This window comes from the organism of the source record quoted next, unplaced genomic scaffold (genome assembly GCF_019419815.1).
Source record: "Pyrus x bretschneideri cultivar Hongxiangsu unplaced genomic scaffold, Pyrus_bretschneideri_v1 Contig3, whole genome shotgun sequence".
Taxonomy (NCBI): Eukaryota; Viridiplantae; Streptophyta; class Magnoliopsida; order Rosales; family Rosaceae; genus Pyrus; species Pyrus x bretschneideri.
This window is the reverse complement of record NW_025999612.1, coordinates 819,031-830,360: the sequence shown is the minus strand read 5'-3', so window position 1 is coordinate 830,360 and position 11,330 is coordinate 819,031. Positions and strand designations below refer to the sequence as shown.

General features: G+C 37.7%; 1 protein-coding gene and 1 pseudogene across 1 annotated transcript; one reads left to right on the top strand and one right to left on the bottom strand.

The window, feature by feature from the left end:
- Positions 1-1,167: 1,167 nt before the first annotated feature.
- Positions 1,168-4,134, top strand: LOC103952856 (copper chaperone for superoxide dismutase, chloroplastic/cytosolic). Its single transcript, XM_009364545.3, has 6 exons — positions 1,168-1,560; positions 1,765-1,791; positions 2,107-2,179; positions 2,286-2,420; positions 2,852-3,069; positions 3,734-4,134. The coding sequence occupies exons 1-6, from the start codon at positions 1,288-1,290 to the stop codon at positions 3,995-3,997; spliced, it is 990 nt and encodes a 329-aa protein (XP_009362820.2). The 5' UTR covers positions 1,168-1,287; the 3' UTR covers positions 3,998-4,134.
- An 83-nt stretch (positions 4,135-4,217) lies between these two features.
- On the bottom strand, positions 4,218-6,282 carry LOC125479790 (annotated as a pseudogene).
- Between the last annotated feature and the right edge of the window lie 5,048 nt (positions 6,283-11,330).

The window sequence follows — 11,330 nt, the reverse complement described above, 5'->3', positions numbered from 1 at the left end:
TGTGATTCTAAACTCTAAAGATAGAAGGTGTTTAAACAAATCTGAAGGCGGAGAAATGAACAACGCCAACGAAGGAAAAGCAACTAGTACTCTTTTCTCTCCTTGTGAGAGTTCTTCTCTCTGTTTGAGGGTGCTTCTCACCATATTGTGTGAGTGATTTCCTGATCATGCTTCCGTTAGGTGTTGCCGATCCTTGCTGCAGCTAGGATCGGTGGGTGGTTTTTAGTTTTTGCTTTTTCTTTCTTTTCCCATTCCATCTGTTGATGGTCTTTCTCATTTTCCTCTGGTTTTTTGCTTTTGTTTTTTCTTTCTTCCCCTTTTCCATCTGCTGATAGTTCTTCTCCTTTTCTTCTTTGGCTTTTCCTATCCCTTAACCCCTGTGGGTATCCTTTTTCATGGCCCTTCCGTGTTTTGTTTTTCAACCATGGTTTCTGTTGAGTTCGTATGTAGAGTTCTGGTGTTGTATCTGGCTCGGGTGTTTCCCACACTACCACATTCTCTTTGTTGTTTGCCGTTCGCGACGGTGTTGCTTGGGATTTTCCTAGAGTTTCTTTCCGATGGTTGGCTTCTTTCTTGCTGACTATCTCTTGTTGACGATTGTGTGCAAGTGGCGCCTGTGGAGGTGATGACTGGTGATGGACGGAGGATTGGATGGCTGGCTGCTTCTCAGATTGGCGGTGGAGAGCACGATAGATGTTTCTCGAATGTTCGTTTTTGTTTGGGCTTCACTGTTGTTGGGCTCATTTTCTGTGTTTTATTTGTCTTTAGGCCCGTTTTTTGTTTGTTTCTAGGAATAAATTGGGCCTTTGTTTTGTTTGTAAGTGTATGTTTGTTTTAATAAAAGCTCCTTGTTGACGATCCTTTTTAATCTCACTTTCCCCAAAAAAAAAAAAATAATAATAATAATAAATAAAAAAAAAAGAGAGTAGGTGTTCTGGGTGTCATGTCTTTTACCCATACCCCAGCTAATTTATTATTTCTTTCAAAAAGCAAGTAAATCCAAATATTTTAAAAAACATGCGGGTTTGTCCAAGAGGATCTTCCATAACCAACCAACAAATTACACCCAATTATTTTCCCAATTTTTTTTTTTTGTGATGGATGAAACAACAAACAAGCAAGCAAGCAGGTGAAAGGAAGAAGATGACTGGTAATTATAAAAACCCAAAATTACCAACAAATCAAAAAATTTGAGATTGATAATGTAAACAAATGAATAGAAATCCAACTCCCAAGAGTTTAAGGTTTAAAGTTTACCAACCCCAAATGCAGAAATAAAGAATAAAAATGGCATTTCTGAGGTCAGTGGCTACGACTACTGCCATAGCAGCTGCTTCTGCGTTTCCTGCCGCCGTTGTCCTTTCCTCCCTCTCTCCGTCCTCCTCCTCCTCCTTTGTATCTTTTCGATTTCGATTCCCAAAACCCCAAAACAGAGCCTTTCTCTCCTCCGCGTCGTCTCTGCTCAACCCAAACCCTCCGTTCCTCGCTACAAGCTTCGCCCACTCGTCCTCGGCTACCCAGATGGACGCGCCCGCATCGGAGCAAAAGCCATCCTTTCAGGTTCGTCGAAATTAATCGACTTCCTTGTTTCGTGATTATTTCTGTGGTTTTTTTTATTTATGGGTTGTAATCTTTTCTCAAAAAAATTAATGGGTTGTAATCTGATTGTTTATTTGATTTGGATTTTCTTATGGGTTTTGTTTGTTTGATCGTTTTGAGCTTTTTACAGATTTTTTATTTATTTATTTTTGTTTTGAATTGCAGAGTGATGGTGCGTTGCCAGAGCTACTGGTAAGTTTCAATCTTCAGAATTTAATTTACTTTTGATCCGAAATTTATTTATTTACATATGTTTCAATGCGTTGGCAGACCTGGTCTTAGCCAAGTTGGTTAGAGCATCGTGCTCCCCTCTACACTCAAGCTCGAATCCCCCTCTTCCTCCTCGTATATAGCTTGTAAAAAAAAAATGAAAAAAAGACGATTTTTCAATACTTCGAATTATTAATGAGAAAATTAAGGATGTAAATAATTGTTAGTGATGAGAGTTTTAAGGGGTTTTGCTGATTTTTGCTGAAGATAAATTTTTGGTTTTGGTTTGGTATGCAGACAGAGTACATGGTGGATATGAAATGTGACGGTTGTGTTAAGTCTGTCAAGAACAAGTTAGATACTGTTGAGGGTAAGTTTTTCTGAACATCTGCGTTACAATCGAAAATATTTGGTTGTTTTTCCCCTTGTGTTTGTTAGTTTGATCTTCTAATGTTATTCAATTGGATCTTCTCTAGGGGTAAAAAGTGTAGAGGTAGACCTCAACGGTCAAGTGGTTAGGGTTCTGGGTTCAACGCCTTTGAAGACCATGACTGAAGCTTTGGAGCAGACGGGGCGAAAAGTGAGATTAATTGGGCAGGGGATCCCTGAAGGTTATATCTTTTTTCTTTCTCCATTCTCAAGCATGATGCTATTGCGGAAATCCTGCCCCGAACAGCTATGACAAAGATAGAATAAGGGTTCTTTTTCAAACAAGCATATCCGTTTTCCAGCCAATCATTCAAGCATGTAGAGCTGCATCAATGTGAACAAACAGGACTGTGATTTGAGTATAGTTGGTGGATAAAATGCCAAATTTTACCGTTTGTAAAATGTTTGAGTTGAACAATAAAAAACGAACTCATTTGCCAACAGTTAACATGAGTTTAAGCATTTAACGGTTAAATGATCTAAATCCTGTTTCTACTTCAGAAGAAATCATTGCATGTTGAATCATATTTTGGTTCAGTGCTCAAAATTTTTAAGTAATTGTGAAAGTTTATGCTACTGACATAGTTTGTATATATTTTTTCATGGCTTACAGATTTTTTGGTTTCTGCGGCTGTTTCTGAATTTAAAGGTCCAGATGTGTTTGGTGTGGTTCGTTTAGCTCAGGTTAATATGGAATTGGCTAGGATTGAGGCCAACTTTAGTGGGTTGACGCCTGGGAAACATGGTTGGTCGATCAATGAATTTGGTGATTTAACAGATGGAGCTAAAAGCACTGGAAAAGTGTTTAAACCATCAAATGAAGCAAACGAGGTTCGCTTTGATATTAAACTTCTCTCTGATATCTATGGTGATTTTTCCTAGTAACGAATTATCTGACTCAGTCGTATATACCTCAGTAAAAACAAGTAGTGAAACTCTTGCCAGTAAACATTTAGATTAATGGTCTAGGGTTTCTATTATTCTATTTGAGGTGCAAACAAGGAAAGAATGTTTGAATAATTAGGACTTAGTTGCCTTCGTTGTATTGGTTATCGACTCTATTATGTTTGTTCTGTTGCTGTGTATCAATTGCTTCTTGTTAAAGAAGTTTGCATGCCTGTATGTATTTCCCAAGACCTGTTTAAAGATTTATTTATTACTCTATTTTCAGTTCATCCACGATATGTTTTTGGGGAAATACACTTGTTTCTCCGGTATTGTTTGTTGATTACAAATTCAATGCTCTCTACTGCTTTCTGCTTTGCCTATATGTATCTGTTGCAATTAAAAGATGGTATTGTGAACCCTCCAGTTATCCCGTCCTCCAGTTTCTTTTAACCTCTTAAGCTAATCTTCTGTTAGATTTTCAGCCATCGGTAATGATCTCTCGCTTCCCGTTTTATGTAATTTCTGCTTTGTTTTATATTGCTGGCTTGTCGTCCACAGTGACTTCGAATGGCATTTTCTGAGTCGTTTTATGCTTAATGATAATCAGCCGCTTGGTGACCTGGGAACACTGGAAAGTGATGAGAGTGGTAATGCCTTCTTCTCTGGGGTCAAAGAGAAGCTGAGAGTTGCCGATCTTATTGGGAGGTCAATAGCAATATATGAAACTGCTGATAAGTCGGACTCTGGTATCGCGGCTGCTGTGATTGCTAGAAGTGCTGGAGTCGGTGAGAACTACAAAAAGCTTTGCACTTGTGACGGAACCACCATATGGGAATCAACGGGCAACGATTTCGTCACCAGCAAGGTCTGATATCAACAACAAAGCATACTTGAAGTCAAAAGTATGGATGAATTCATAGGCACTTTGTATAACCAGAAGAGTCATCAGATCTGTTTTTGTAAGAGTGAAAACATTGTTTCGTTGAATAAAGGAAATGATTAGACTGATTCGCATCCTGTTAGGCACCTTGTACAACCATAAGAGTCATCGTATTTGCTCGTATTGCACTTCATAAAACCTTTGTCCGGTGTAAGAGAACAAATTGTTTCATTGAATAAAGCAATTGATAAATAGACCAATGTCCATTATCTTATCGAATGTGTAGCAACATCGACTAACACAGCTTGTAAACTGAACATAACAGAACAAAAACAAACTATACACAGCGGAGAAAAGAAATTGGGTCAGGATCTACTACAAACTGTTGAATGGTGACGTGCGAAACCAAAAGTTGGGTATAGTGGCTACAATTAGCAATTCAGGCTTTCGCAGGAGGCAAGAGCCCGTCCCTTTTGCCCATTTCGTAGAGCGTGATTGCTGTTAAAACCCTTGCATCAATCGGCTGTCATGCACCAGAGTTTTCCATTGGGAACCACAAGGAGCTTAATTAGCTCACCGTGTTCACGAACAATCTAAATGTTCCCTTCCTTTCCTTCGGCTTCCTCAAACCCCAGTCTTGAGCTACTTTATTAACTAGAACAAACCAAGTTTTTAACTACAATTAAGCAATTGAATTATGCATGTAAAATTCAAGCCATGATAGTAACGCATGTGATATGAAGCAAAAATTAAAACAAACATAATAGAAAATGTTGTAAACTTCTATATCCTAGTAACAAGTAGGCACACCGTGAGCTAGAACCGCCCAACATCTCTAGGATTAGGAGGTCTAAAATTTAAAGATGAGTTTCCGGGGTGGCCTTTACGTCTTGTTTCCACATCTTGATTGTCTTGTCAGCTTCACAAGTAACCAGCCTTGTGCCAGTGACATCGTAGCAAAGAGCATCAATCCCAGCTTCATTCTCCAGCGAGCCCGGTTGTGCAATTGTTTGGGATTGCTGGAAGTTGTGGCCGCTCTTCCAATCCCAAAACCACATGCTACCATTGTCGCCTCCCGTAGCCATAACTCCATCTTCATTGACGGCCATCGCATTGATAATGGACTTCTGTTGGGAGAGCATGTTGTGCAAAAACTCACCCCTCGGAAGGTTGAACTTTTTGATGGTGTTTGTTGAAGCTGATGCGAAGCAATTACCCCGATCTAGCTTAGGAAGATGTGTCAGTGCCCGCACCGATTTCTTATGATGCGTTAAAGTAGAAAAGGGTTTTCCCCTTCTAAGGTCCCAAAGCTTGATCGTCGTATCGTGAGACCCGCTAATAACTTGTGGATCCGTTGGGCGGGTGAGAAGGGAGGACACCGTATCTTCGTGTCCAGTCAAAACATGAACTTGCACATTCTTGAGACGAATATCCCAAACACGGCATAAACTATCCCGTCCGCCAGTGACTAAAACATCAAGAGTCGGATGGAGAGCCATGCTGTAGACGGCACTAAGATGACCGTGGTACGAACGGATAACCTTGTTCTGTTCAAGGTCCCAGCATTTGACTTGTTTATCATCGCCACCCGAGAACAAATAGGGTTGCCTGGTGCTAACGGCAAGGCTTCTTATTTGCCCAACGTGTCCTGTAAGAGAAAGTTGTAGCGTCCCGCTTGCTAAGTCCCATATTTTGATTGTCCGGTCTGCAGATCCTGTACAGAACCATCTGTTGCTTGGATCAAAAGCAACAGAGCGAACCCGTCCTAGGTGGCTGCTGATGACCCTGTAAATCTTCCATGGGCTATGCCAAACGGGACGCGGCCAATTTCGGGTTATATCCAGCATTGTTGTTGGACAGCTCTGATAGCAGAAACGGGACGAACCAGGAGCAGAAAAAGCCGAAGTGCTGTCAGTAATATTAATCGGCGCCTTGGCCTTGCGGGGTGCAGATGGACTCAAAAACAAATCAGCGTTTTGAGATCCTTGGGTGCTTGAATGTCTCCTAGCAGTAGCAGGGAAGGATTTGGAAATCAACTTTTCAAGTGACGACTCCATTGGCTCCTCCTTGCTTCTAACAAAGTTGATCAACTACTCTATGTACAATCGGTATATATAAATTCAACTGCGAAACAAACCGTAATTCTACTCGGAATTGGAATATAAAATAGTTTCCTGCAAGTAGTAGGATTCCTTCATAAACCTAATTCATAGTGGGAAAGTAAACAGAACCCTAATTAATGACGGGGGAAAGGAATTAACATTTGTATTAGGAAATCTACTATCTAGGGTTAATTAACATGTTGGAGCTTCGGTGGACTTTACACTGTTGATAGACTTGCTGAGCTTCCTATGTATGTGCCATTTGTTCATTATTACGGAACCGTGAACAACCTTTATGTAAATAGTTACTGAAATTTGATGAGATATATCACAATGATGACTGATCAGATCTATCTTTTCTGGAACGAAAGATATACAACTTGCCAAGTATGCATGGTGGCCATCCATTCTAGGCCGTCAATTATACGTAATACATCAAGTTTGGATGGCAATTTTTCATTGTGACAGTCACGACATGGCATAATATTATTTAATAATCAAGTGATAACATGTGTGTTTTTATTATCAAAATTACACCTTAAATCCACAACGCATCAGTCATCACCAACAAGGTTGCATCTACATATGAACAAAGGATGTGGTCATTGTATCCTGGAAGACAAGCGCCGATCAACTATAAGCACCGTAGTGGGGCGTAAAACTTGTCTTAAGGATAGACTGTCCAACACTCACCTCGACAATATTTTCTAGGTTTTTTTTTAATCTATTATGTTATGTTCATTTAACATTTGATTGATCATGTGCACGTATTACTTTGATACATAATTGCATGAATTATTTATTGATTCTATATGTGATTTAATATAGCAATTAGACTCTATTTTTCTAACAATCTTAGGAAAAGTTTATTGGTTTGATTGCTCTATTTGTTTTGAGAATAATATGCTCACGTGACAAAGTAATTAGGTTGATCCTAATGGCATGATCTTTCTATCAGATTTATTCTATTATGTTTTTGTCGCTATAGATTAATTTTGTGGTATAATAGTCTGGTATATATGTAGTATTGGTTTACTGCAAAACTGTTCGTTTATATTCTTGCCTAGTTGGTTATTACTTCTTTGCCATGCATTAAGTTTCAATTTGTAATGTAAGTAGGAGTGTCTTGTTTACGACTAACCCTTGTATAATATATTGACGGCTTTCAAATGATGGTCGATCGAGTGTTTGACAAATTAATTAATAGATTTCCAAGTGGTTGACATGCCAATTAGAAAACAATTGTAAACAGAGAGTGTTGCAGAGATTTACAGAGAGCAGAGAAAGAAGATTTAGTGAAATAGAGAAAAAGCATGTAAAGGAAGAGAAGAGAATTTGTATATTTCTTGTATTGTAAACTTACATAAAGAATGTTATTACATGAGATATATATATCTCTTACAATTGCTTAACAACTAAGCTAACAACGTAAGTCATCCTTATAGTGTCTAGCATAATTTTGACACTCCTCCTTTGAAGCTAGTTTTGTAGGAGGTACATGAGGAAGGGATTGCTTGAGCACATACTATGTGTCATTCATCTTTGAGACATTCTCAATGTGATGATACCAAGCAAGGAAACGTTGGCCCCTAAGGCTCTTTTTCTCAAGTATAATGGTAGGTGTAATTTTAGGCATGTTGTTAACTACATAACATAACAGAAATCGTATTAGATTGTTGATTTTAAAAAACTACTTGATTAGGTCTTAAATCAAATAGTACCAACCACTATTTTTGGCAAACTCCACATCCCTCAGTGGAATCCGAGAGTTCTGTTGAACTCTTAGCGGGGTATGGGAAGCTCACCATTTCCATGCCCACCTCACAATGATATGATGTTGGTTAGCAACAATAATGATGAGAGAATAACTCTTTAGTCATTTACAACTCTTGTAATTACCCATCTAGTTTAGCCTCTAGAGAATGATGCCTCACAATGATATGATGTTGGCACCATTGCACTTAGTTAAGTCATTCCCACCATCCTAGTTTGTGCAGGGGTTCAAGAATATCCTCACAATAATATGATGTTGGCCATCCTCATTCCTACCTCACCACATCATGTATGTACATATGGACTCCTCCTGAATGTAAGCACATACTTTGAACTTCCCCATTATAGGGATAAGCCGGTGTATGAGTCACAAACGATTGGAGCCCTCCATGGTGGAAGGCCTACGAAGAGATGTTCAAAGCATCTCTCGCTTATCAACTTAATATTCGTTTTGTTGAAGGAGTAGTGTTGGGCTACATCAATTTCATTTTAATCTTATTAAAAGAACTTGAGGCTATCATAACCATTAGTCCAAGTTTATATGAATTAGTAGTATATAATACTCCCACTATTTCGATGAAACAAGCGAGACTATATGGAACTACTAACAAATGCATAACATCCTCATATGGACTATATAATCATTTTAGGTCTTATGATGATTATGAACCGTTTGATTTGATCCAACACATGCCCTGTGTTGAACCTTGGGTCTAAAGGTAGGTAGTTGTTGATTTTACTTACGCGTTTAATCTAATTAAACCATCATTGCCTATTGGGCATTGGACCCAACTATTCCAATTTGTATGCAAATAAACAAAAGGAATACTTGAAATAAAGAGAAGGGCTTATGCCCTTTTACAACACATTTGATGGACTTATACCCTTTTACAACACATTTGAACTAATCAAATTACATTCAAATCTAAACTACTTAACCCAAATATTCATAATGTAAAGCAGTCAATTACATAGCTCAATTATTGAGGCATTTCGTTCATAATCACCTTTTTCTTAATCAATCACATTAACTAAGAAAGCAACTTAAACAATTGGTTTTCGGATTCATAGAACTGATTTAAATGAAACTAAATGAAATGAAAATCTAATTCTCATTAAAGAGACAAAACCATTTTGTTATCATCATAATTTGGCCCGAAAATGTAATGACCTCAACTATTGGGCCACAATGCAAAAACATAAACTTTTGGGGTAACTTGTAAAAACATAAAAGTCCACAACTTCATGTAATTACAACTAGAACCCAAAAATTTTCAACAATTACAAAAATTTCATTAAAGGAGCAAAACAATTTGTCCTCTAATTATTTTGGGTTTTTACGTAAAAACGTAAACTTTTGGGCCAAAGTGCAAATACACAAAAGTATCAAAATTTTATGTAATTGCATAAAAACTCCAAAAATACCCTCACTAAGGGGTGGCCAGTTTTAGATAGTGTCAAGGGAGGGTTGGTTTTGGTAAAAAATCAAAATTTTATAAAGTGTTAAAAAAGTGAAAGGTATGGGTTGAATAGTTGATTGGCATGGGTTGTAAAATGTAAGTAAGGTGTAGAATTTATCAAACAATAAAAAACACCAATCATCCATCACCAATCAATAACAAACCAAAACTTTATGAAAAACATCAAACACATTGAATCAAAGCACCAAACCTTTTGTTCTTGTTATGAACATCAAGAACAAAGTAAGAACATTGAAAAACACATATGAAAACTCATAAGAGCTCCATGAATGTTTTCACAAAATTAAAATTCAAAAATTTACACTACTCAAAAGAGGGTTAACATCCTAGGGTACTTGGGGGTTCCTAATGTCACTTTAAAACACTTTTAACAAGACAAACATAAACCCAAAAATCCACCCTTTGGATTTGGCCAAATTTCCCCACATACATGGCACCAAATTTTAGTTCCAATATTCATGGTTAAATGTACTACATCTACAACATTTGAGATGCTGAATTCTCAAACAAAATTTATGTTCAAAAAGCAAGAACAAAGCTTGTAACCTTTACAACATTTAAATCACAAACCATGAAAAACACAAAACCCAAAAGGATTCACCATACACTAGACCTAGGCTCTGATACCACTTGAAGGAAAAATTTTGTCCTAGCTAAGAACATGTGAGAACATTTGAACACAAAAGCAAACTATTAGCATTTTAAAGTAAGCATGCATTAAAAAAACAATTCTAAAACCCATGACTTTCAAAGCCTAGTGAATGGTGAACCAAAAGACTCTTTAACAAATTAAAGAGAAGGGAGAGTTTGAGTTTCATTACCCTTGAAGCTCATCATTGTTTACACAAGGGATTCACCCAAGTGGAGGGCCTTCAAGTCACCTCCTTTGCTCCTTGGATGGTTTCTTTGCTTCTCCTTTGCTCCTTAAGGATTTGACGAGAGGAACTCCAAGAACACCAAAAGTTTGGTGTCTCTCACTCTCCAGACCAAGGATGAGGTGTGAAGATGAAATGGATGACTTAGAGGAAGGAAGATTGCTAGCTATTTTTCCTCTAAGTGTGGCCGGCCTCTTTGAAAGACAAAAGAGAGAGTTTTGCTTTTTTGCATACAAGAAAACCCTTGATGTGGTAAAGTTATAAAGTTCCTTTTATAGCACTTCACATTGGAGTGGCAAACTTGCAATTATGCCAAGTTTTCTACCACTCACCCTATGGCCGACCATCCTTTAGTTATTGGGCTAATTGCCCATTTTGTTTTAGTTGTCATATAAATTAAACATAATGGGCCTTGTGGACCAAAACCCTTTTGGGCCCCGAGACCCGAAACTAACTTGAAAGCCCAATACAAACCTTTCGTATAATTAATTAACTAATTAATTAATCATGACCATTCTCAATTAAACCATCTAATTGCTTATCTATCTCATTTATATTTCTTCACTTTCATCCTTACTCGATGAACGATCCATTAGGTTCCAATTAGCGAGGCAGTGGGTGATTGTTACTCTTAACGATCGATTGTGAATTGAAACTACATTTCAATTCTCCCTTTGATGAAGATTAGTGTTTGCTAATCTTCACGGCTTCCACAAACCATGAGTAACACCTAGCAGTATGTCATGACTACCCAAGCTAAGTAGAAGTGGTTGGAGAACCTATCCAGTTACAATTACAATGCAATACAGTTATTCTCTAATACAATACTCATAATCACATTGTTTGAGTGATGTTTGTTTCATGTCTACTATCCAATGTGATACTTCTCTATATGATTCAATTGAATATGATTTAGAACAAACTTGCTAAGTCATATTCGTATGCTTTGGCCAAAGACTCCTGAATCATATCTCAAAGTATTCTCCCACCACCATGGAAGGTTAAAGATCTCTTGTTGTGCATTCATATGCCTACATGACTAGATACCTTGACCCCAACAATGTCATGGACACTCTCAATGGAATGCCTTTAA

Bases quoted from the DNA above. Each gene is read 5' to 3' on its own strand.
- LOC103952856 (XM_009364545.3), top strand. From the start codon at position 1,288: ATGGCATTTCTGAGGTCAGTGGCTACGACTACTGCCATAGCAGCTGCT. The intron at 2,180-2,285 runs GTAAGTTTTTCT...GATCTTCTCTAG, and splicing joins CAAGTTAGATACTGTTGAGG to GGGTAAAAAGTGTAGAGGTA. The intron at 2,421-2,851 runs GTTATATCTTTT...CATGGCTTACAG, and splicing joins TGGGCAGGGGATCCCTGAAG to ATTTTTTGGTTTCTGCGGCT.